The sequence below is a fragment of the Corylus avellana genome, chromosome 3 (genome assembly GCF_965113065.1).
Source record: "Corylus avellana chromosome 3, dhCorAvel1.hap1.2, whole genome shotgun sequence".
Taxonomy (NCBI): domain Eukaryota; kingdom Viridiplantae; phylum Streptophyta; class Magnoliopsida; order Fagales; family Betulaceae; genus Corylus; species Corylus avellana.
The window spans coordinates 7,845,412-7,870,127 of NC_142492.1; the positions used below are offsets into that span (position 1 = coordinate 7,845,412).

General features: G+C 35.6%; 3 protein-coding genes across 3 annotated transcripts; 1 reads left to right on the forward strand and 2 right to left on the reverse strand.

Moving 5' to 3' along the window:
* Positions 1 to 6,403: 6,403 nt before the first annotated feature.
* LOC132174858 (uncharacterized) lies at positions 6,404 to 11,505 on the forward strand. The gene is made up of 8 exons (XM_059586577.2): positions 6,404 to 6,699; positions 7,061 to 8,266; positions 8,404 to 8,494; positions 8,649 to 8,806; positions 8,884 to 8,935; positions 9,881 to 9,960; positions 10,060 to 10,153; positions 10,359 to 11,505. Exons 2-8 carry the CDS (start codon positions 7,085 to 7,087, stop codon positions 10,970 to 10,972), a joined length of 2,271 nt encoding a protein of 756 aa, XP_059442560.1. The 5' UTR covers positions 6,404 to 6,699; positions 7,061 to 7,084; the 3' UTR covers positions 10,973 to 11,505.
* A 260-nt stretch (positions 11,506 to 11,765) lies between these two features.
* LOC132176516 (copper ion binding / methyltransferase) lies at positions 11,766 to 18,019 on the reverse strand. Its single transcript, XM_059588747.2, has 12 exons — positions 17,777 to 18,019; positions 17,425 to 17,693; positions 16,105 to 16,178; positions 15,894 to 15,988; positions 14,849 to 14,946; positions 14,567 to 14,650; positions 14,299 to 14,379; positions 14,075 to 14,161; positions 13,821 to 13,916; positions 13,010 to 13,092; positions 12,536 to 12,624; positions 11,766 to 12,384 (listed from the first exon to the last, which is right to left on the reverse strand). Exons 1-12 carry the CDS (start codon positions 17,907 to 17,909, stop codon positions 12,020 to 12,022), a joined length of 1,554 nt encoding a protein of 517 aa, XP_059444730.2. The 5' UTR covers positions 17,910 to 18,019; the 3' UTR covers positions 11,766 to 12,019.
* A 1,471-nt stretch (positions 18,020 to 19,490) lies between these two features.
* Positions 19,491 to 23,172, reverse strand: LOC132175449 (NAD(P)-binding Rossmann-fold superfamily protein). The gene is made up of 8 exons (XM_059587403.2): positions 22,784 to 23,172; positions 22,476 to 22,707; positions 22,189 to 22,268; positions 21,948 to 22,104; positions 21,738 to 21,819; positions 21,473 to 21,560; positions 20,792 to 20,838; positions 19,491 to 20,618 (listed from the first exon to the last, which is right to left on the reverse strand). Exons 1-8 carry the CDS (start codon positions 22,905 to 22,907, stop codon positions 20,388 to 20,390), a joined length of 1,041 nt encoding a protein of 346 aa, XP_059443386.2. The 5' UTR covers positions 22,908 to 23,172; the 3' UTR covers positions 19,491 to 20,387.
* Positions 23,173 to 24,716: the final 1,544 nt, after the last annotated feature.

Here is a 24,716-nt window from a genome sequence, read left to right on the forward strand (position 1 = left end):
TATTTGCTATTTTTAACTAAATGCCTAAAAAAAAGATGTGTTTAGTGTCATTCTCTTACACATTTCTTTTCTTATTTTTTCAAATTTATCATTGAATATGCGGGACTCACATGTGTATCCTACCGAATGATGGATTTGCACATCTCTTTTAGGAAGATGGACAAAAAACATATAAAAAAAAAAATGAAAACAAATATTTCTCCTAAAAAAAAAAAAAGAGTCAATTATTTGATTCTTCATTGATGAATATTTTGAACGAGAAATATAAGAAGTACCATGTGTGGTGCAACTTTAACTCCCTTTTTTGTCTATCATCTTTGGTGGGTATGACTCACACATCAACATTTATGAGTTGTGTTTGTTTGGTTGTTAATCCTAACACGTTTTTATTAATTAGTACTAATTTATTATGTCTAATCCTTCCACGTATTTTCTTTGTTTTTATTTGGTTATATCATATTTCAACCCGGATCTTTCAATAGGACCCGGACGCATTGAGATTCGGACGTCTCCCATAACACGATACAAATAACACATGTTATAATCTCAATGGGTCTAATTTCAACTCGAATCAACACCAAGCTCAAGGTCCCTAAATTCAATGTTATTTAGGTCTTAATTCCCCTCCTGGGAATACGTTGGGCCTCAAATTAGGCCCAGGCCCAGGCTGCCAATTGCCTCCAATACATATTTTGGCTTGGTTGGAGTACGGCCAGGCCTCATTGTCGTCAGGCTCTGTTCGCATTATTGCTTCTTCATGGACCACACCACAACTACTACCGTAGGCCCGAGCAATCATGGTCGTATATTTTTGTTCCACAAGTTTGTCCCCTAAATAAAGTTAGAAAAATAAATAAAAAAACTTCCTCCGTTCTGACATAGAATTTGTGATTATTATTTTATTCATTTTTTAAAAATTATATCTAATAATTACATGCTTTATTAACAATATATATGCGAAAATCACATGATCTACAGACAAATATCAGTTTAATAGATTCGATTTAATAAATTCCCTACGGCTCAAATTGAACGAACGATTACCTTATAAGGCTTAATTTAAGCGTTTCAAAAAGAAAATGTGTTTGTCGCTCAACACAATCTAAAACATTTAGCTTATATATAAATATTAATGGTATACAAGGGATGGAGGTGATAATGACGTATCTCCTCAATAATGGCAACCCAACAAATGTTGTCGCGAACTCATGGCAGACTATGTGATGGACCTTGTCTTTCTTTTCTTTTTTTTTAACAAAAAAAGGGTTTATTTCATGGAAATTTCTTGCAATGGGACTTGAGAGTTCACCTATTCAAGCAATCTAAGTAAAGGAGGCTTGGGTTATCTCCGCTCCCATTGATAAGTACAAGTAGGCTTTTAGATGAGTAAAATAAGACAATTTTACTGCACGGGAATATAATTTTAAAAATTTATTGTCTTCAAGCTCTTGTCATGAATATATAGTTGATGTGGTTTTGAGGCGTCCTTTATAATAGAAGAAACACCAGGCCAAAAATTGAGAAAGGGGCAGCCATCAAAGGCCCACCCTTATTGTTTGCTTTTGAAGCTGTCAACGGCAAACCATTTTTTGGCAATCAACTATTCAAAATTTCCAGCCGGGGCTACTTTGAATGAGCATGTTCCGTGCCCATCCCACCATCATTTTCCTCCACCTAATCAACCAACAATTCCTATCTATTCCTTTCACCGACTCAAAATAAAACATAAATGTTCCGTTTGTTAACGCGTTTTTTAAGGTATTTTAAGATAAATGTTCTGATTGTTAAAGCGTCTCCTCCACCCAATCACCTAACAATTTCTATCTATTCCTTTCTTTCACCAACCCAAAATAAAACATAAACGCTCCATTTGTTAACGCGTTTTGGAAGGTGTTTTAAGATAAATGTTCTGATTGTTAACGTGTTTTCGAAGGTGTTTTTCTGTTTTTTGTTTGAAAAACATGACATTAAATTTTAAATATTTTGCGTTTTCAAGTATTTATTAATATTAATTATTTGAATTTGGTTCATTTTAAATGATTATGTGGATTGTAATCTTTAATTCCGTAGAGGTACTATCATTTTTATTACAAAATTTTTACAAATTGATATAGTAATTCATTTATCAATAATAAAAGATATAATATAAAAATATTTTCTAGAGACCTGGGGTCAATAGTCAACTTTGACCGACATATTTCCTCACGTCCTATCTTACGGCCCACAGGCACAGCCGCTCGCCGTCGGCGATGGTCTCGATAAAAGTGAAAACCATGATCACGGAATTACAGCTTATCATTTGATTAATCAAAATCGACAAGGCTAATTTCCCTAGGAGCACGTGGTGCATGCCATGCTCACAAGGCTAATTTATATGAGTAATGTTATATATATATATCCGAGAGAAAGATAGAGATGGTTGGTGGCCAACTATGAGTAGACCGAAGGCTGTGATGCATTTGTTTTTACATAACTTTCGTAGTTAAATTAAAGTTCTTTGAACACATTTAAAAGTTCTACTATAAGTTTTACTTTTTCTTCTTCTTCTTATTTAATCTTAATTTCTGTATGCCCATCATGTAATCATTAAAAAAGAGTGAATGATGGGAAAAGATAAAATGAAAATAAAAAAACATTAAGAAAGAAGACGGTAAATATTTAGATTTTGCCTCGTGAAATGAAGAGAAATCATTCGATTATCTAAATTTTGTTTTGTTGCATTTAAAGGTATATATCGTGTCACGTCATTTAAAATTTTAAATGATGTGACATTTTACAACATATATGTTAGAGTAATTTTTGGGCCATTTTTTCCAGAGTGACCAATGAACCTGACAGGGACTTGGATGGGGTTTCTTTGGGTATAAGAACAGTGTATCTGCAAAATAGAGAAATTGCCAAATTGTCCTCGCTTGAAGTTGAAAAATACTCCACTACTTAAGTTATTGTACTTATTTTTTGAAGTGTAAAAAATGGCTTGTGATCTTTAGAGATCTAGCCTATGGAGACAAAGAAAGCAAAGATAGCCAAAGAGAAAAAAAGTAGAAATCTATTATATCTTGGGATTTGACGCGCATATCCCATAAAATTTAGGTTTGTCTCCTTTTATATTGTACTCACTTGAGAAGACCATGTAGGATCCATGGTGAGATTTTATATAGTTATCCTCACAAACGGTGGCAATGAACCTGATAGGGACTTTGATGGGGTTTCTTTGGGTATAAGAACAGTGTACCTACAAAATAGAGAAATCGCCAAATTGTCCTCGCTTGAAGTTGAAAAATACTCCGCTACTTAAGTTATTGTACCTAGTTTTTGAAGTGTAAAAAATGGCTTGCGCTCTTTAGAGATCTAGCCTATGGAGACAAAGAAAGCAAAGATAGCCAAAGAGAAAAAAGTAGTAGAAATCTATTATATCTTGGGATTTGACGCGCATATCCCATAAAATTTAGGGTTTGTCTCCTTTTATATTGTACCCACTTGAGAAGACCATGTAGGATCCATGGTGAGATTTTATATAGTTACCCTCACAAACGGTGGCAATGAACTTGATAGGAACTTGGATGGGGTTTCTTTGGGTATAAGAACAATGTACCTGCAAAATAGAGAAATCGCCAAATTGTCCTCGCTTTAAGTTGAAAAATACTCCGCTACTTAAGTTATTGTACTTATTTTTTGAAGTGTTAAAAATGGCTTGCGCTCTTTAGAGATCTAGCCTACGGAGACAAAGAAAGCAAAGATAGCCAAAGTGAAAAAAGTAGAAATCTATTATATCTTGAGATTTGACGCGCGTATCCCATAAAATTTAGGGTTTGTCTCCTTTTATATTGTACCCACTTGAGAAGACCATGTAGGATCCATGGTGAGATTTTATATAGTTACCCACACAAACGGTGGCAAACTGTTAGATCAAATTTTGGGGCATTTTTATGATAGTGACCAACAACCCTAACAGTTATCGAATAGTTGGACTGGGATTGGGCTTCCTTGATGTAAGAATGTTATACCTGCAAAATAGAGAAATAGTCAAAGGGTCCTCTACTGAAGCTGAACACACTCTGAGGCTTGTGTTATCATATTTATTTTTTGGAGTAAAAAAAAAAAAAAAAACTTCGTCTTTTCAAAGAACTAGCCTATGGAGACCGAGAAAGAGAGAGAAAGCCATAGAGAGAGAGAGAGAGAGAGAAAATCCCCAACCCTCATGCATTGTCTCCCCCTTTATAGGGTTTTTTACTTGAGAAGATCATGTGGAACCCACGACGAGATTTTATAAAATTACCCCTACAGATGGTGTTAAACTGTTATAGTAATTTTTGGGTCATTTTTGCAACAGTCACCAACGACTCTTAACAGTTTTGAACAGCTGGATTGGGATGAGGCTTCCATGGTCTAAGAACAATATACCTACAAAATAGAGAAATTGTCAAAGGTCCCTAGTTGGAGTTGAAGACACTCAAATGCTTAAGTTGACACATTTATTTTTATAGTGCAAAAAAATTAAAAAAGGCTTGGGTTCTTTAGAGAACTAGCCTACGGAGACTGAGAAAGAGAGGGATAGCTAGAGAGAGAAAAAAAAAAAAAAATCCCCTTCCTCCTATATTGTGTTCCCTTGGCCTTTATAGAGTTTCTAGGTAAATACTTATGATGAGAGAGAAAATGCATAAATCCATCGTATCTTGGGATTTGACGTGCTTATCTTATAAAATTTAGGGTTTGTCAACTTTTTCACCGTACTTATTCGAGAAGATCATGTGAGCCCCATAGTGAGATTTTATCCTCGACAATATATATATCATTAGATCTGTAAAAAATAATATGATCTATAAAAATAATTTCTTTTCATTTCAAGTGAAATAGAGAGAATCTTTAACGTTACGGGTAAGGTTAATATTTTATCCTGCATATGCCATAACCATCAAAATGAGTGATAGACAATGCTTTGTTGACAAAAGAAATTGTTTCAACCACAAATAATTTGTCTAACTTTAAGGATGAAAATGTAAAAGCCACTATATATCTTTGGAGAAAGCCTATAATATGCCTTTTAACTTTAAGCATTATTACTTTTGAGAAGTTTCGGGAATATGTTGAAATTTTCAAATCGGGCCATTGATTTGTTGTCTTGATTGGAAATTCATACATGACGACTAGAAGTCAAAGTCAAACCTTTTGTTAACGCGTCGCAATTGATTACCATTTTGCTGAAAAATCTTTTCCAGTCAACTCCAAATTAATAAGGGTTTTGTTTGTTAATTAACCTTTTTTTCATTTTTTTTTTTTTAGTCTTTTATCTTTATCTATCTATAACTTAATGAAAATTAATTTCTTTTATTTTATAACTTGATAAAGTGTGATTATCAAATAGATAAAGAATTTTATTTTTATTTTTCAAACTGAGGCAATATATGATATTTTGATAAAATATTAATTAAATAGTTAAATTCATTATTTTTTATTAAATTAAATTTTTGAGATAAGCGGTGATTTAACATGGTATCAAAACAAATGTATTGAATGGGGTGGCACACCAACTTGCGAAGATGGGTCTGCAACTTCACGAAGCTCAGCTTTGGTTTACGAATTTCCCTTCCTTTTTGGAAGATAATGTACTTGCGGAACAATCTGTTTGATTTTGATATGGAATCCACTTTCAAAAAAAAAAAAAAAAAAAACAAATGTATTGAATTCAAACTTTGTTTTTGTAATTTACTTTTTTTTTTTTTTTTTGAGATGGTAATTCACTTTCATTTTTAATTAAATATTTTTACGTCTTAGACCTTACTTATTGAGAAGGAGTGAGACATGTGTGAAGGAGAGTCTTACAATATTAATTAAATAAATTCATCATTTTATAGTACCTTAATTTTTTTTTTAAAAAATAAATAAATAGTGATTTAACATATTTAGGGAATGGTTTTTTAAAATTTTATAAAAAAAAATAAAGGCATATAGCAGTTTTTACTATATAATCTCTAATAAACAAAGGGATACATTAATTTATAAAAAAAAATTGTAATTAAATTATAATACTCTTAGCCACTCTTTTACAATATAATCAAACCTTCATATTAATTAAACATCAACTCTTTTTACTTGGCCGGAAAAGAGAAAAAGTTTGTGGGATATTCTAATAAAATTTTAGAGAGCAAAAAAAAAAAAAAAAAAAAATAGTCAATTCCAACAAAGTTAATCTGATAAAAGGAATGAAGAACTTCCATAATTTTCAAGATATTTTATTATGTAAAACATTTCAATTAATATATTCTAAATAAATAATTTTTTTTAAAAAAACCTGATAAAACATGTGGTTGGTTGCAAACCGTTTGTCCGAACAACAGTAAGTGGGTAAAACCGTAATTACCACATCATCGACATAGAGTCGAGGGGGAGAGAGAGAGAGAGAGACAAAACACAAAGGAGAAGCAGCTTCCAGTCTCGGACCGTGCCTCTTCTTCGTACTGACGCCCATACCGAGGCAAAGGCCACCTTTTTAATTTGTTTTCTACATTTTTTTTTATTATTTAGTGGATACTTTTATTTGATCTTAGTTTATAGTATTTTCTTTTTTCTGTACCATTCTTAATTCTTTGCCTCCCCAAGTGGGAACTTCCGTGGATGAGAGAGAGAGAGCATTGCAAAGCAAAAGTGGAAATCCCCAGTGGATTTCTGGGGTTTGACCGGAATTTCATCGTGACCCAGGTGAGCAAAACTCTCTCTTTCTGGCCGCAAGTGTGATTTGTAGCTTCATTTCTCGTGTTTTCTCGAAACAATCTGTTGCGGGTTGTAGTTGAAGTTAAGCCCTTTGTAAGAGAGTCAAAAGGGCAGCTGGATTGTTTGTTAACTGTTCATGTTTTGGACATCTTTGTGGACTGAATATGTTAGATTACTGCAAGATCTATGCTAGATGTTTGTGTTCACTAATCTGTTGATTTGATGATCTGAGTGACATTAGATTTTAGATTGTAGTATTTCTGTTTAATTCTTAAAGAAATTGTACCATCTAAATGAGGATTTAGATTATAATTGAGGGTCTAATATATTTTTTATTCGTGGGAATTAGGATGTAATGGGTTGAAAGCTAGATATGATGGGGAGTTACAGTGAAGAGGAAGAGGATCAGTTTTATGATACACGCGAGGAGATCTCTTCTGTGCCGGATTGGGATTTGGATCGTTCTGGGGACTGTAGTTCTAGTATTGGGCACTCTGGTAGTGTTTCAGGTGGCTTTGGGTATGAGATTTGGATTAAGAACCCGGAAAGTGTACAAGAGCGCCGCCATAGGTTTCTGAAATGGATGGGGTTAAGTGTAGATTGGAATTCGGTTATGAGAGAGGATCTGGGAGATGGATTAGATGACATAATGGAAGTGGGTATTGACAGAATCATGGAAAATAGTGGGGCGGTTTTGAGAACTTCGGGTTTTGATGAAGGGTTTTCATTAAGTCAGTCTACCAGGTGCACCATATCAGATAAAGTGTTGGAACCGTTAGAAAATGGTGCTTCAGAAGATAATTTTGTGTTTACAATCAAGAATTTGGATGATGGAACTGAGTTCCTTGTGGATGAATTGGGTCAGAATGGAATGCATAGCAGACTACGAGAGGTGGGTTCCAATCGAGCGGTTAGTTTTGAAGAATTTCAGAAAAATTTTGGGCCATCTTCGTTGGTTCATCATCACTTGCGGAAAGAAGTTGATGAGGCAAGGTATTCGGTTGATGAAAAGAAGAAAGTGAAGAGGGGTTGGCTAAGGTCATTAGGTGCTGCAGTTTGTATTGTTGATACTGCTGCTTTAAGGCCTGCTGGTAATCTTGAACCAACGTTAGGGACAGGGATGCACAGAGTTCGGGCTCATTCTTATAGAAAGCAGTCCAAGGAACTGTCTTCCCTTTATGCTGGGCAGGAATTTCTGGCACATGAGGGGTCAATATTGACAATGAAATTCAGCCTGGATGGGCGGTACTTGGCAAGTGCCGGCAAGGATGGAATAGTGCGTGTGTGGATGGTGATCGAAGCTGAGAGATCAGACAACTTCAACGTTCCAGAAATTGATCCTTCATGTGCATACTTCACAATGAATCATCTTTCTGAATTGGCTGCTCTTGATGTGGATAAAGGGAAATTGGGGAAGATGGAGAAATTGAGGAAATCATCAGATTCAGCTTGTGTCATTCTCCCACCAAAGGTCTTCCAGATATTGGAGAAGCCTCTACATGAGTTCCACGGACACAGCGATGACGTTTTGGATCTATCATGGTCCAGAAAAGGGGTTAGTATTATTTGGAATTAAGCTAGTTTTCTTGGACTGTTGCATCATTTGTTGATATATTTCTAGCATGTTACTTTCTTGAACATGATGAATATTAATGCCATTTTCTTTTCTTCTTTTTTTGGTACTTGCCACAGTTTCTGCTGTCATCCTCTGTTGATAAGACAGTTCGTCTATGGCAAGTGGGATCTGACAGATGCCTAAGAATATTTTTTCATAATAATTACGGTGAGCCTCTTGCTGATCATTTGCATTTATCTTTACATGTATTTATCCGATGCTTTGGTTAGTCTTAGTTAATCTATACTGGTGTGATCTCCGTCTGTTCGCCCAGTTTGGTTTGAATCACATGACACTGATTGTACTGCCATGATTGATGCAGTGACATGTGTTGATTTTAACCCTGTGGATGATAATTACTTCATCAGTGGTTCAATTGATGGAAAAGTTCGTATCTGGGAAACTGTTGGATGTAAGGTTGTTGATTATATTGATACCAGAGAGATAGTCACTGCTGCGTGTTATCGTCCTGATGGAAAGGTCTAGTGAATTTTCGTGCTTTTGGCTTTTCACTATGAATATCCAACATGAAATACTCAAAAAATCAACTTTTACAGGGAGGAATTGTGGGCACCATGACTGGGAGCTGTCTTTTTTATGACATCACAGGTACGCACATGTTCAGGCCAGATGCAACTTTTTCTCTTTTTCCTAGCAAAGTCAACTTCTTTCTCAATAGTGTACAACTTGTTTTAAGGTCTTGGAGAGCCATATGCAAACTGAAGTAAACATGTGAAGTTGTGAATGCTTGAAATTAGAAATTAAATGTGGCATTTCCTTTCCTGGATCTACCTAAAAAGTAGAAATGATATTTATTTTGTTAATCTCGGCAGCCTATTAAGCTTGCAGTTCTATCAAGAGAAAAAACAGTTTTGTACAACAAAAGAAATGTGCTGTTTAGTTGGTTTGCTCTCAATTACTCTATGGCCATTGACTACATGCCAGGATAGGATTACCTTGCCTGTATATTGGATTGAGGAAACCCAAGATCCTTAAAAATTGCTAGAAATTTCTAGACTTAAATCAGTTACCAAACCTTTTTATTCACTGGAGTTGCAGAAATTATACATCTGCTACTCGTTACAAAACTAATCGTAACTGTGAAATAAAATCCCAAATTAAAAACCGATTAACCCTTTAATAGTTTTAGCCAACCCAATAAACCATGCAAATCTCGCATCCATCGGACATATGAGGGTCCTTTACAATAAAAAATCTACACTGCCTAAATTGAGACATACAAATAGTGACTAAATCTTTTATTTTTTATTTTTTATTATTTTTATTTTTTCAAATGCGTGCATCAGATGAGATGAATTGTTTGATAAGAATCGTAGACTGAAATTGCCTCATGTTGGATTTATAATAAGAGGGCATTTGAAAGCTCTATCTCATTCTTACTTATTCTGTTTTTGAAAATTTCTAGCCTCAAAAACTTTCTAAGGTTTATTTAATTAAGATTTTTTGGACGTGGTACACACTAAATTTAATAATTGTATTTAATACTAAAAAGATGTGGGTTACTGCCAACTAATATTGTTTTGTTTGGTTCAGATAATCATCTGCAACTGGATGCTCAAATATACTTACAGGGCAAAAAGAAGTCCCCAGGCAAGAGGATAACTGGATTTCAGGTAGCTAAATTAGATCCACGATTTTGTTAAAGTATTTCTACCATCTATACTTCTTTATTTTACTGGAAATAACTAAATTAATTTAACTTGATTTTTTAGTTTTCCCCAAGCGAGCCAAGCAAAGTAATGGTCAGTTCTGCTGATTCAGTAGTTCGAATTCTTTCAGGCGTTGATGTCATTTGCAAATTCAGGGGTAGGTTTTTGTGTCTGTATAATATCTTTCATTTCTCTTTTATCTTGCAATTTGAAAAGTTTTTTTTGTGTGAACTATTATTCTCAATAATTTGCATTTGCAGACTGCATCTGTTGAATACTATGTAACCATTCAGTAATTTCGATGATTTTTTGTTCCTTCCATTGTTAACTCTTCTTGTTTTTCCTTTTTTTTTTTTTTTCAGGTCTTCGAAATGCAGGAAGCCAGATATCTGCCTCTTTTACCTCAGATGGGAAACATATTGTCTCGGCAACCGAGGATTCAAATGTCTATGTCTGGAACTTCATGAACCCAGATAGGCCTTCTTCCCGAGCAAAGACTATCTGGTATAGTGAGAGTTTCCACTCCCACAATGCATTCATTGCTATACCTTGGTGTGGCATTCAAACCACGTCAGAACCACATCTATCCCCAACATTGAGTGCAGATATTTTGGGAAGTGTTAAAAATGGGTCGAAGCACCGCAACTTTGATGAGAATTCAGACCAGACAATGCCTCTATCTTCACCTGATTGTTTCTCTCTGAGCCGTGGGTTTCTATTGGAGTCTTTACCGAAGGGATCTGCGACTTGGCCTGAGGAGAAACTTTCTAATCCAAGTCCAGTAACTACACCTGCAATGTGCAAATCTGAGTACAAAATTTTGAAGAGTGCTTGCCAGGGCATGTTCAGTTCTCCCCACATGTGGGGTCATGTGTTTGTGACTGCAGGCTGGGACGGGCGGATTAGAACGTACCACAATTATGGGTTACCACTTACCAGGTCGAACTTGATAAATAGGGTTTTGCAAAATGGTTAGGTCTGACTTTCAGATTTGCAACATGTTGTTGCAGATCTAAGCACAAGATTTTGAAGAGTTCTTGCTAGAGGCATGTTCACTTCTCCCGACATGTGCGCAGTTGTGGTCATGACTGCAGGCTGGAATGGACAGATTAGAATGTGGTTGTTTATTGGTCTTTGAAACCCTGGAAAGATCATCAGAGCTTAGTTTCAGTTGTTGGGCCCTTCAAAGACAGTGATTCCCCTTGTTGCAAGAGTGCAAGACACTCTGATTCAAAGGATTCTCTGCATGTGCAGTGTGGTATAGATGACAATTGTATACTTGTATTTGTCTTTTTTTTGTTTTGTTGGGGGGTGTTCTATTGAGGACCCTTCATAGATTACGAAGTGTATTATACTCCAGTCTGGGCATTAAAAAGTGTCCCTAGTTTTTTTTTTTTCTTTTTTTTTATTTACTGCAATCCAGCCAGGTTGTCAAAAGGAGGCTATGGATTACTTTTGTATTGGATTCTCATATAAGGGTTTAATTATATGATTCTTTGATTTGTTTAAGGATTGTCAGCTCAAAATTGTATTTATGAATAGAGTTTTGTGTGAGATGGGTCTACTCTCTGAGAATTCAATTTTATTCGTTCAATATGGGTGCCAATTAATGCATTGCAATAAAGGCAGTTTCCTGCTTGAGTATCACTTTAAACATGTAGGGTTCAGGTAGACTCTCACATGGGCTGTCCAACTTTTCTCTTCCTAAAGCCTTTACTCTTTGCCACGTCAGAATTCACTGGCCCAAGCCTTTGAACAAAAAATAAAAATAAAAACAAAAATTTCTTGTTTCTTAAGTTGGAAGTGACTTCTGGTGGTAAGTTTGACTTCAGTGTCTTCATTAGAACTCAATTCAATTGCACAATGAACAATTGTAAGACGTATGCCTTTCGTTTGATCCATCTAATTTAACAATTTCCTCAATTACATTTTTTTTTTTCCTTCTAAAGACCATATACAAAAAAATGAAATAAAATTTTATGAAATTTGTTGGGGATTACAGGGCCAAAAGCACTTCATAACTTCAAAAGGGCCACAGGTCACCCCAGAGAGATCTTCTGGCTTGATGATGTAATGTAGGATTCTTGCTGCGTGTGACGACTATATGCTCAAATGAACCCTCTGAGCCATCTCGTTCGGTTGATCGACAGACATCCATAGTAACCTGCCTGCCCCGTCGAACGGCTGGAAAGATAATCCTGCCCCAACCACCCCCAAGATCAGCAGAGGTTGTTTCTTCTTCTTCTTCTTCTTCTTCTTCTTCTTCTTCTTCATCATCATCATTCTTGTCAACAGCATCAGTTTCCATTACATCAGAATCATAGGTAGCTGGATCCACTTCTTCATATGGAATATCATCAGCTTCTTGTTGTAACTTCATCAGGTCCTCTACCAAAGTCAAAAAGAAAACCACCACAAAGAAATTGAAATTCAGAAATTCCCTGAACGCACAAGAATGCATAGTGGGCATGCAAAGACATGTTTTGATTATGAAATTCCTGCAGAGGTTTTCATGGGAAATAGAGTGTTTCAAATGTACCATAGTCAATTTCAAGATCTTCTGGATTTCTTTTTGCATGCTGCTCCTTCAATGTCTCAAATTTCATGCCATCACGAGGCCAAGCTTCCCTGATCAAATTAAACAGTCACGTAAAATACTAATGCTTAGAAGGAGCTGCAGCGTGGGGGAAATTACAAAAATTAAATAAAAAAGGTCAAAATAATTTCGGAGTCAGATTTCTGCAGTTGGGTTGATATACCTATCAAAGGGATTAATAGAAAGAACCTGTGATCAAAAATCACTTAAGTAATTAACAATTAAAGATGTTATAAAATATTTTTTCAGTCTGAGTAAACTTGTCAAAAATCATCAAATAAATGATTTGATAATATATGTGTTACAAAATATACGTGCTATTGTATTATTATTATTTTATAATTAAACTGTTGATGTCCAAGAGGAATAATCTATAAACAACCCTATCTCTTCGAAGGCGGCATTTAATAAACTCACCTTGGTCTTTGTCCCCGTCTGATAACAACAAAACTAAATTTCTCATCCTCAAAGCCACGTAAAGGGGGCTCGCCCTTCGAACGCTACAAAAAGTCATTGATAAGAGAGAAGGTAATATTAATGACATATTAAATGCTTTAATCCTTTCAATTCACCTAATCTTTTTTTTTTTTTAAAAAAAATATTGCTTCAAAGAACAAGAAGATGAGAACAATAGTTCTTGGTAAATTAAAAAAAAAAAAAAAAAAAAACATCACTAGGGAAGCAACGGGCAATGGAATAGGACTAGCATTGACACCCATAATAAATCATTTAAACACTAATATCGTGGTAAGATAATCTTCCACCTACCACATGGATCTAACACCTACTTCACACTACACAGTTGAAATTGCTTGGAACCTCAATCAAGAAACATGACATTGCATATGCATAAAAGATGTACTAGATTGGGCCACTTATGAATAATACACCAAATGGTTAACCAAGCCAAGGAATGGAGGAGTAAGCTCGTAGTTTGCTCAAAGTTCTTTCTCATATACATTATTTTAAATGAGTAAGCACTCAGATTTGACATGCTATGGTACATAGAGACGTAATAGCCTAGGACCTTACCGAAGAAAAAGTGGAAACTTGAACAATTTTCCAGTACAAAAACTTGGAAAACTGACTGAATTTGACACTTGAAAACATGCAGAGTTCAGCAGTCAAATCCACATAATTTTTTTTTTATAAGTCAAATCCGCATAAAATGGCAGCCACATAAATATTTAAGTAGCAAAGAGTGCAAGATAAGGACAGATGGAGGAACCTTGTATGCACGTTGTGATGATGTCCTCTCCAAGCGCTGGACAAAATGACAGTATTTGCTAGTTTTTAACAACGGACATGGCCCATCATGAGGACACTGCATCAACAAGACTATATGTGAGAGAGAGAGAGAGAGAGAGAGAGAAGAAGAAGAAGAAGAAGAAGAGAAAAGAAAAGAATAGGTGGAGAATATGCAGAACCTATTAATTCTAGGAAGAAAAAAGAGGGGACAGGTTAGAAAATTGTTGTACTCACAGGAGCAACTATGAATGCACCACTTTTTTGAGCCACTACCAAGCCCTTTGAAACTGTATTATTTGCAGCTTTAGATTTACGGCATTTCTAAGAAGTCATGAATATGGCACTATACATGAGCAGGGGTTAAAAGAAGCACAAAGTAGTAAATCAGAAACATGAGTCCCTGCAACAAATATTTGAATAGACAACTAAAATATTATCCTGAAGAACAATCATCTTACCCTTTTCTCCGTCCATAATATATGAGATCGCATCTGAGATATGATATTAGATCCATGCGGTGTTCCAGGTTCAACCAAAACCTACCCCACATTTGCATTCCACCAAAAAAAATAAAAAAATCAAAGGAGAAAATTTGCATCGAGTGCTGAAAAGTTCAAAACTAAAAATTAAATCAAAACAATTATCAATAATGTAACATCATCAAAATCTCTGTGCAATGCATGCATGTAACAAGACATGAAACATTCCATAAGCCAGGAATCATACCAGAACATCCCGTGTAAGATCCCAAAGCTGGCGTACTATAGTAATTCTGTCCTTCAGTGATGGTATCTCCCCAAGGACATAAGACTTCACCCCAGAGCAACAAACATTGACCATCAATCAGTACCAGGAGAAGGCCACATATGATGAAAGCTTCCTTAAGTGCAGCGATTTAAAGAACCATTTATTGAATACAAACATGCTACTTCATATATTCATGCCAAGGGAAAATACAGAGAACTCTGGAAAATTTACTAGGAATAAATCTAGAAGAATACAACTTACAGCAATTACAAGGTCATGTCCTCTCTCTGACTTATTGATGCTTTTATTAAGTGCTTGAATGCTATCATAACTATGAATAAGTGGCAGGTTCTTCAGACCTAAAGCAATTGTAACATATAAATCTCAGGATTTTCCTTCTTTATCACATGTATTTGCAAGGGAGGAAGGGGATATGCACATAGAGAAACCTAGTAATATTGAAAACATACATAAAATTTCTTAGGAACAATGTCAAAGAAGCAAAATAATTTTTGAAGGCACACAATGATAGCACGTCATAAGTCTATCCTCTCCACTTCTTGATAAAATTGATTGAGCATTTATCTGCAGCCATAACCCGAGTTTTTAATTTTATAAGGAAGCATTAATGGAAGTACATTAGAATAATGGTAAATCAATGGCGATACAAGCTAGGCCATGTCATAACAACACTTCTAAAGAGTATAGCGCTATCAGAAATTTTTTTGGGAATGATGATCCATCAGTTCTAGTAGCATACTTTAGAACACAACACAGATCGGTTAAATCTGACATTCGGCAGAGGTGTGGCCCCAAGGAGTTGTTTGCACCAAGGGGTTTCAAACCTTAGACCTAATGGTTATGCCACCAAAGTCCAAGGCATTCACCACTTGAGCCATGGGGGTTAAGATATGTTAAAGAGTATGCACTATGCACATGGCTAAATAAAGGTTTGACACAAATTAAGTTTGCTAAGCCTTTTAGAGCAACGTGTATAAACACCAAAACACATAACTAATTCACATCATAATCAGCAATTTTGTTGGCCTAAGTTAATTCATGACTACATTGTGAATTATTATATTATATGGTTATTCTCTACATGAATAATACTACTTTTGCATGATTTCAAAATCCAACACTCGAAACCCACTTAGCAGCCAACCCATATCAATACAATGGCCTGACAAGGAAGTACCCTCAAACAACAGCAATTCTTCTAAATTACCAACTGCTCTTTGAAATGTTAATCTTATAATAATCTCAAAGAACTATCAACTATTTGAAAAGGAAAATGGTTGATTACCTTGTATAAGGCTCCGGCCAGCACGCTGCATTGACTGGGATGGCTCTACTAAATTAACTTTCTCCATAGACTGTGGCCAGACTTCTCGCAGTGCCCTACAACATTTCATTCAAATTGTCAGAAAACTCAGATACAAGGAGATAACAATGAACCAACATTCATCTCAGTATGCAGGTAACCATATAGGGAGATAATTAAACGAGCTTTTCACCAGAAAGCTGAACCCGTGCCAGCACCGAAATCCAACACTCGAGCTGGAGAGAAACCCGGTAGCCTTCTATGAACCTAGAAACCCAAAATACATATAAATTATAACAGAAAGATAATTCAGATATTCAATCCCAAAAACTTCATGATCAATTATAACTCAAGAAACCTAAAGCACTCACCTACTTAAATTTAATTCACTCTATTTATGACTCAGTTAAGCTCAGCTCTTCACTATTCACAAATGAAAGCAGGTAAAATTAGTGTCACAATTGTCAAAATCCAATATTTCCTTTTCATTTCACAATTTTCTCGGAAACCAAATAGGAAAAAAAAAAAAAAAAGACTCACAATTTTCCGCACATACATGAAACGCCTACCCAGTTAAGCCTAATTCACCTCTATGGCTGATTTAAAGTAAGCTCTTCACTATGCACAAACAAATAAATAAATAATGCAGGTGAAGTATCAAAATCCAATCTTCCCAGTTTAGCCTAATTTAACTCTATTTGTACTTGCTCAGAAAAAAATAAAAATAAAAAACTCTATGACTCAATTACTCTACGCTTTACCATTCACAAACAAAAAAGCAGGTAAAGTGTTCAAATCCAAGCTTCCCTTTTCATTTCACAATTTTCTGGCAACCAAACAAAAGACCAAGACCCACAATTTTCCACACATAAAACACCCACCCAGTTACTCAGTTAAGCTCAGCCCTTCACTAATCACAAACAAAAAGAGCAATTAAAATAAGTGCCAAGAGCCAATCTTACCCGTTTCAATTTACAATTTCCCCAACAACCAAAGAGAAATCCATGGGCGGAAATTTTCCACACACATAAAACACACCCACCCATTCAAAATTTCCTTTCTTTTTAAAAATTGAGAAAGCTAAAAACCTTCAACTATATGACTCAGTTAAGCTTAGCTCTTCTCCATTCACACACACACAAATCAGGTAAAATTCAGTGTCACAATCCAATCTTTCCCTTCTCATTTCACAATTTTCTCAGCAACCAAACAAATAACCCAAGACCCACAATTTTCTATACATACATTAAACACACCCACCCAGTCCTAATTCAACTCGATGACTCAGATAAGCTCAGCTCTTCACTACTCTCAAACAAAAGAAAAGCAGCTAAAATAAGTGTCAAAAGCAAATCTTTCCCTTTTTATCTCACCATTTTCTCAGCAACCAAACTGAAAAACCCAAGACCCGCAATTTTCCACACACGCACAAAACATCCACCACCCATTTCACAAAATTCCCTTTTCTTTTACTCTGTACTATACTATACCAAACCATAACAAGACTACATACCTCCTTGAGAACTCGGTAACAAGCGGAGAACACGGCGGGCATTCTAGAAGCTACATAGGCGATGGTCTCGTCGCCCGTGTACTTGAACCCAATGTCGCCGTAGGAGCTCCTGATCTTCCATCGCTGCCTCGACTGCTCCGCCGACTTCAAAGGGTCCTCCACCAGCTCCCTCGACGTCGTAGTCGCGAGTTGCGCGTTCACGTCCTTGATGGCGCTTAGCGTCTCCGATAGCCTCAGCACCTTCCTCTTCACGTGCGGCTCCTCCTGCTCTGCAAAACCCAATACTTGTAACAGATTAGTATACACTACTTATACGCATGCGTACGTATACGTATTCGTAGGGTATATGTACCTCGGAGGTACTTCTTGATGGCGCGGCGGAGGCGTATGGGGACGGTGAGACAGCGTTGGGACTGTTTGGCGGCGGAGCGGAGGGTCTCCGGGGTGAAGATTTTCTGGGAGGTTTCGGTTATAAGGCTCGTCATTTTTGAGATTCTGTGAGGAAGAGAGCTGGTTTCTTCTTCTGGGTGATTTTGTTGAGGGAAGAGTTTAGGGTTTTAGCCTTCTAGGGGCTTTGGGCTGGGAAATGGGTTGCAAGGTGGAATAGGAAAGGGTGTAAAGCCAACGGTCAAGATAAATTTTAATTACGTATAAAATAAAAATTTTAATAATTTGTCCACACGAGGTAGCTCAATCGGCGGGGATCATACTTATTGAAGTGGATGTCACTAGTTCCAATCCCCCTCTTGTGTGGACATTAAAAAAAAAAAAAAAAATTAATAATTCATTTCAAGTAAAATGAAGTAGCATGCTATGACTACCCACCACAATTAGTGGTTCAAATTATTAACCATAGGCTATTTGTTCAATTTATATAAATAGTGGGAGATGTAAGAGTGGTTCTCAATTCTAGGAGGAGCGTACTTCAAAAAAAAAAAAAAAATTCTAGGAGGAGCGATGATTTATCATGTGAAAAGGGAATCATATTCAGCGACACATGAACTTGCAAGGGCAAAGGTGAGAGATCCAATCAATTCTATTTGGATAGAAGAGGCAACTCCTTGTATTTATGATATTGTTAATTTAAAGCTTTTAACTCTTTTAATTTAGAGTTTTTAAAATTCTGAATGTTTTCTCATTGTTATGAAATGAAAGATGAATACTTCTTATCAATAAAAAAAAAAATTTTAAAAAAAAAAGAAAGAAAAAAAACACTATTTTTTTCTAATCGTATGCATTTTGATTGATGATTTTTAAAAAACTACACATTTCGAAACCGCTAAAAGAAAGAGACACAATCATATTAGTTACATTATCCTCAAGATAATTGTCTTTTTTTTTTTTTTTTTTTTTTTTTCTTTCTGGCTAAAACTAAAAGTACAATTTTTCTTTTCATTTTTTTTTAAAAAAAAAAAAAAAAAAAAAAAAAAAAAAGAGAAGAAAGAGGGAAAGTTGAAAAACGAACAAGTGATCAAAACCTTACCAATGCCCTAAAAGCCACTGCTTCTATAATTCACTCCAATGCTTTCAGCATTCAACATGAATATCAATTTCAAACAAAGCTATTGGCCCTTCCTCTAGCAGAGCTCAACCCTGCAACTTGTATCTTAAAATATTTTGCTTTGTTTTTTGTTGTTTTCTCTTCTCAAAATAAAATATTAACAAACAATTTAAACACACACAAAAAAATTTCACTTTTATGTCATAATTAAACACTCTTTCAAGCCAAAAAAACTCCTCAAAACACATTAAGAAACAAAGCAATAGGATTTGTTCCGGAATGACCATTTTGGTTATTGGTTTTGATTTTTGCTCGACTCTGGTGAAAAAGTACTACTAGAAATATTATAGTTTTTACTACAAATTCTTTACAAATTAACGTGGTAGTTTATGTGCCACTAAACACGTTAGCTACTAAACAATTAAATTTACCTACCAAATTTTGTTGCTTAATTTTTTATTTTTTATTTTTCATCAAAATACTATTAAGTGAGTTTGTAAGAAAATTGTAAGGAGGATACTACAACTTTTATTATAAGTCTCTTACAAATTGACAAGACAGTTCGAGAAAGACCGTCTTTCAAAGACGGGAAATGAGTGCACCACCTATGGGTGGCAATTCCTATTCGTATGTCAGGTTCGAATCGTGTCAAGTCATGTGTAGAATACTTCAGACTCGTCAACCAAAACCCATTAATTTTGTACTAAGCTCTAATTCCAATAAATAAATAAAAAAAACATATAATAAAATTTGTGATGATATCAAAGTATCACGCAGAAGAGAGGGATGCATCAAAGCTCTTGATTTTCCTTAAACGCGTGACACTTCCTCCACTCCACAATCCACCACGTTAGTAGGCCCCATATACCAACACCTCAAAGATACTCTTCAAAAAATCAACCACCACATGGTACAAACCGACCCCATGTTCTTATTGCCCACTTATACCCATTTTTTTTTTTTTTTAAACTAATATATTTGCTCTAAGGAAACCAATGTCCACCTCTCCTATTTATGTGTTATTGGTACAACCTTAAGGTTCCACCAAGCACTTTCCTTTCCAATCAAACCCCCATTAACATAACTTTAATCCCATAATTATAATCATTGTATATATCATTATAGCAATCTAGTCTTACACCACCATATTCTAACCCAAACCACACTTTAAAAACCTAACAAGTTGCTTAACATGTACCAACTAAGAAGTCGGATGAAAATTCCGCGAACTTTCTATCCGAATTCCACAAAATTCAGATAAGAAATGAAAGGGGGGATACAGTTCGAAGTAGAGAGCCTAAATCCTCATCCTAGCTAAGAAGTCCCATATATCTTACATACAAATGATGGTATATATATATATATATATATATATATCTAATTATATATACTATAATACTCAAAGTGGTATACAACATACGTATTTCTTCTAAATTTAGTGTTTTTTTTTTTTTCTGGTTTCTTAATATTTTTCATCTACTTTATCTGTTTTTAGGCTAAGTGGATTGAGTGGATCAAAAACTGCTTTTGGGTCCCCAGAAACCATGATTTCAGAAGCGGACCATAATCGTGCAGCTTCGGCTAAGTTGGATCCTAACTTTGCCGATGAAGTTTCGTTGCAGTCTGAAAAGAACTTTCCAGACACATTTAATAGTCTCGGATGAGTAGCGACATAACATGTGGTAGCAGCAGCCTGTAGATAACATCGCATTCCACTCATTATAACTATATAGTTTTCCCAAAAATCATAGGTAAAGAAACAAAAATATGGAATCTTATTACATGTCCAAATTAGCTTAGAATCGGTTTGGGTTTGCGATTTTAATAAGTAGGATTTCAATGTAATTCTTAAAAAAACAAACATACCTGAGGAATTGTCTTCAAGAGCTTGGAAGCAAAGAAGAAAGCCAAATCTGCATATTAAAAAGCTCAAAACTCATAATCAAAACTTAAATAAGAGGACTCATGCTAAAGGATAAAGTTTCATCTAAACTGGCTTGGAGTAAATTGTTCTTATCCAGTCTATTTTAATCTAGTCTTTAAACTAAACATAACATGTATATTTTACGTGATTGGAGCTTGTATTTTTAATAGAAAAACTTTGTCCATGATGAAAAGAAAATAATGGATGGTTTTGTTTGATAAGATTTTTTTCCTCTCACTTTTATTTTATCTTTTCAAAACAAAAACATTAACAAATAACCCCCCCAAAAAAAGAAAAAAAAAAAAGAAGCCAAATATGCATGTTAAAAAACTCAAAATCAAAACTTTAAGTAAGAGGACTCATACTAAAGGATAAAGTTTCATCTAAATTGGGTTGGGGTAAATTATTCTAATTCAATCTATTTCAACCAATCTATTAAACTAATATATTTTCTTGTAATTTTTTTTTTTTAATCCCGTCTATTAAACTAAGATATATTTTTATAACATGACACAAGAAATTATTAATTGTATTTATTTTAATATAAAAACTTTGTAACTTTTTCCATGATAAAAAAAAAAAAAAAAAAAAAAAGGTTTTAAAGTAGATGGGTTATCTTCAACCTGTGGCTAGGCCTTCACGTTCTCTAGTGAGTCTGGTTCTCACGACTCCAGGATGAACACAATTCACTGTCACGTTGGCATCCATTTCCTGCAAGTTATTTTATATATATATATATATATATAAAGATTCAGCAAATATTGTTAATTAATATTGCTTTCACGACACGACAATTAATCAACAAACAAAAGAACAAACTTTCACTTTCTTTTTTCTTTTGTCTTTAACGATCATTAATCAAAGTAACCAGTGACCACCATATTATACCTTCAGCCTCCGAGCAAGTTCCTTGGCGTGCAGAACATTGGCAAGCTTCGAAAGCGCATAAGCACGTGTTGGATCGTAATGGCTGAAGAGACCAAGACAAAATTCAGAGAAAAAGTCAAAGCCGTATATATATATATATATATATATATAGTTACTGTATTCCCTTTTGGCACTTCCCGATATGTCATCTATTTTTTCAATCTTCTTCACCTTTTGTTTCGGGTTATCAGACCGAGATATCGGATTGTGTCACCGGAAAACCAGCCGTGAATGCCAGACGACACGTTCACTATACGGCCTTGAATGCCGGTGTTCCTTGCCGTTTCAATCATCCTGTTAAGCAACAGCTTCGTCAATAGAAAATGGCCTGCAAATTCATGAAGAAAACAAAAAAGGTTTAATTTTTAACTCAAATTCATTAACAAAAACAATTTTTTTTTGAACAGCTTACCTAAATGATTAGTGGCAAAGGATATTTCGATTCCGTCCTCGGAAATTGCATGCTCATGAGCAAACTTTCCGGCGTTGTTTCTGAGATCAGATATTACAAAACTGAATTATACAACCTTTACCCATTCAACATCGATCACTTACAGGAGTGTTTGGTTGCCGAGAAACCGTGACGAACGAGTTTCTTTTCGCTTCCTCTGTTTTCTCAGGAAGCAAATTAACAAATTTTTTTTTTAAAAAGAAAAAAAAAAAAAAAGGAAACGAAAATGGACTTGTGGGTATACTTACATGAGGAGATTGACAGGCAATCCGATGGACTCGAACTCGGAAACGAAATTTCGGACAGAAGAAAGAGAGCTAAGATCGAGCGGCATGACGAGGATCTCGGACTCGGGAAACTCTGCCACGATACGTGCCTTGGTGTCCTCAGCCGCCTTGGTGTTCCGCGCCGGGAGGACCAGCCGCGCCCCTCGCATAGCCAACACCCGAGCTGTCTCCGCCCCGATCCCCGACGAACCGCCTGGTGATCATCAAAACACATAAAAAATCTAATTGTTTGACACCCATAATAGCATTACTCCGTGAAGTGTCATTACCTGTGATGATGGCGGTGATGGAGCGCAGATCGGGGCAGCTTTCCGTGACTTTCTCGGCGGTAGATTTCGAGCCGTAGCCGCTCGGGCCGGTTGCTCCGATGAGGTACTTTACGGTCTCAAGCATCTTTCTGGTTTGGTGGGTGTGTGTAGAAACTGACGTAAAACCAAGCAACTACGTGGCTGCGCGCCTTGTTCTGCAGTTTGCAGTTGTAGGGGCCAAGTAAAAGCTGTGTCAGCCTACGCCGCTTTACATTTATGTGTGCTTTTCTGAGAAACAGAGAGAGGAAAAGAGAGTTTAATGGAGTAATTGAGATTAGAGAAGAGGGAGGAGGGGGGTTGGAATTGTGGTTTAAACTTAAAGAGGCAACGGGAAAGAAAAGGAAAAAAGCAAGATTTTTGTGGGGTTTTATAATAATGTTGATGGGTGTGGGGAGATTAATCAATGAGTGAGTGATTGGGAAGAGAGAAATTTTGGTGCATGATTGGGTTTATTGTTGTTTATTAGTGGGTCTAATCCCACACTTAATCCAATGAGTTTTTACTAATTTCTTCTCTCTATTTGTAAAACAGTTGGAAAATGACTGGACCTGATGAAAAGTCGGGGGGTTTCCATCGGGCGTTGTCTCTTTGCTGCTTGAGAGGATGCCGCTGTACCACACCACTGTCTGCTTGAAACGACCTAAGTTTTCACCTTATCTTTACTTTGGAGGTGTGTCAACAACATTTTGGTAATTTTCTGTTTTTTTTTTTACCTTATTTTCATCCTCATTTTATTATATAACATGTTTTAAGTATTTTTTTTATTTTTTATTTTTTATTTTAAAAGGCTTTGGTTTTGTATGCAAGGATTTTCTCTGTTTGAATCATTTTACGGTTAACATTTTTTGTTGTTGTTGTTGTTGTAGTATTTAACTGTAAATGATGTGGCGATATATTTAGAGCATGCATGTGTACAGGATCGTATGTCATCGACCTAAGAATGCGGAGGCTTTATGCAACTTGGAATGCAGTATTTTTTGGTAGGGATTTGGGCATACGTAATATTATTTTAGAATGTGATGCTCTGGAGATTGTTAATGCTTTTAAGACAAAATACCAATTATGGCAAAAATATGGTACGTTGATTGAAGATGCGAATATTGTTTTACACAATTTTCATTCTTGGGTTGTGATGCATACAAGAAGGAAAGCAAAGATAGCGGCATCGCTGGCACGCTTGTTGGCAAAGGAGGCGTTCCAGACATTAATGAAGAAAATTTGGATGGAAGAATATTCTAATTTTATTTATGAAGTCATACGCGCTGAAAGTTGTAATCTTTGATGCTTTTGTTTAGTTGAATGAATGAAGATTCACTTTTAAAAAAAAATATATGTTGATGCACAATTTTCCGAATAGTGACGTGGCATGCCTTTCAGGAGGTGTTGAGAACTTCGAGGATATAAGCTATCAGAGTTTTTGAGCCAAGATTGTCCTTACCTTTGATTTAAGTTGAGACTTGTATTTATAGGCATGGAGTAAAGTTAGTTCCCCGTAGGTTTCGGATATCCTATCCCTCAATATCTGTTTCGCAGTTATTTGATAAAGGTAGAGATTTTTCACTACTTTGCAATCTTAGTAACCTAAGATCCGGGGAAAAGTGATACTGCTTTTGTTTGAGTTAGACAACCTTTTGAATTTGAATGGTTACCTATCCTGTTTATATAGGGACAATTTGCATGTTGATAGCTGTCTATGTTGTAGAGAACTTTTTTCAAATGTGGGATAATGATCACCTGTTTTAGATTGACTATGTAGATATCCTCTGTTGTGAAATACCTGATCTACCCTTGACTCTTGACTATTTTGCTCCCGAGGAGTTGAGTGTTAGACTCGATGCCCGATACCTACCGAGGAGTTGTCTCGGACTCGGTGTTAGAGACCTCCTCAGTGTTC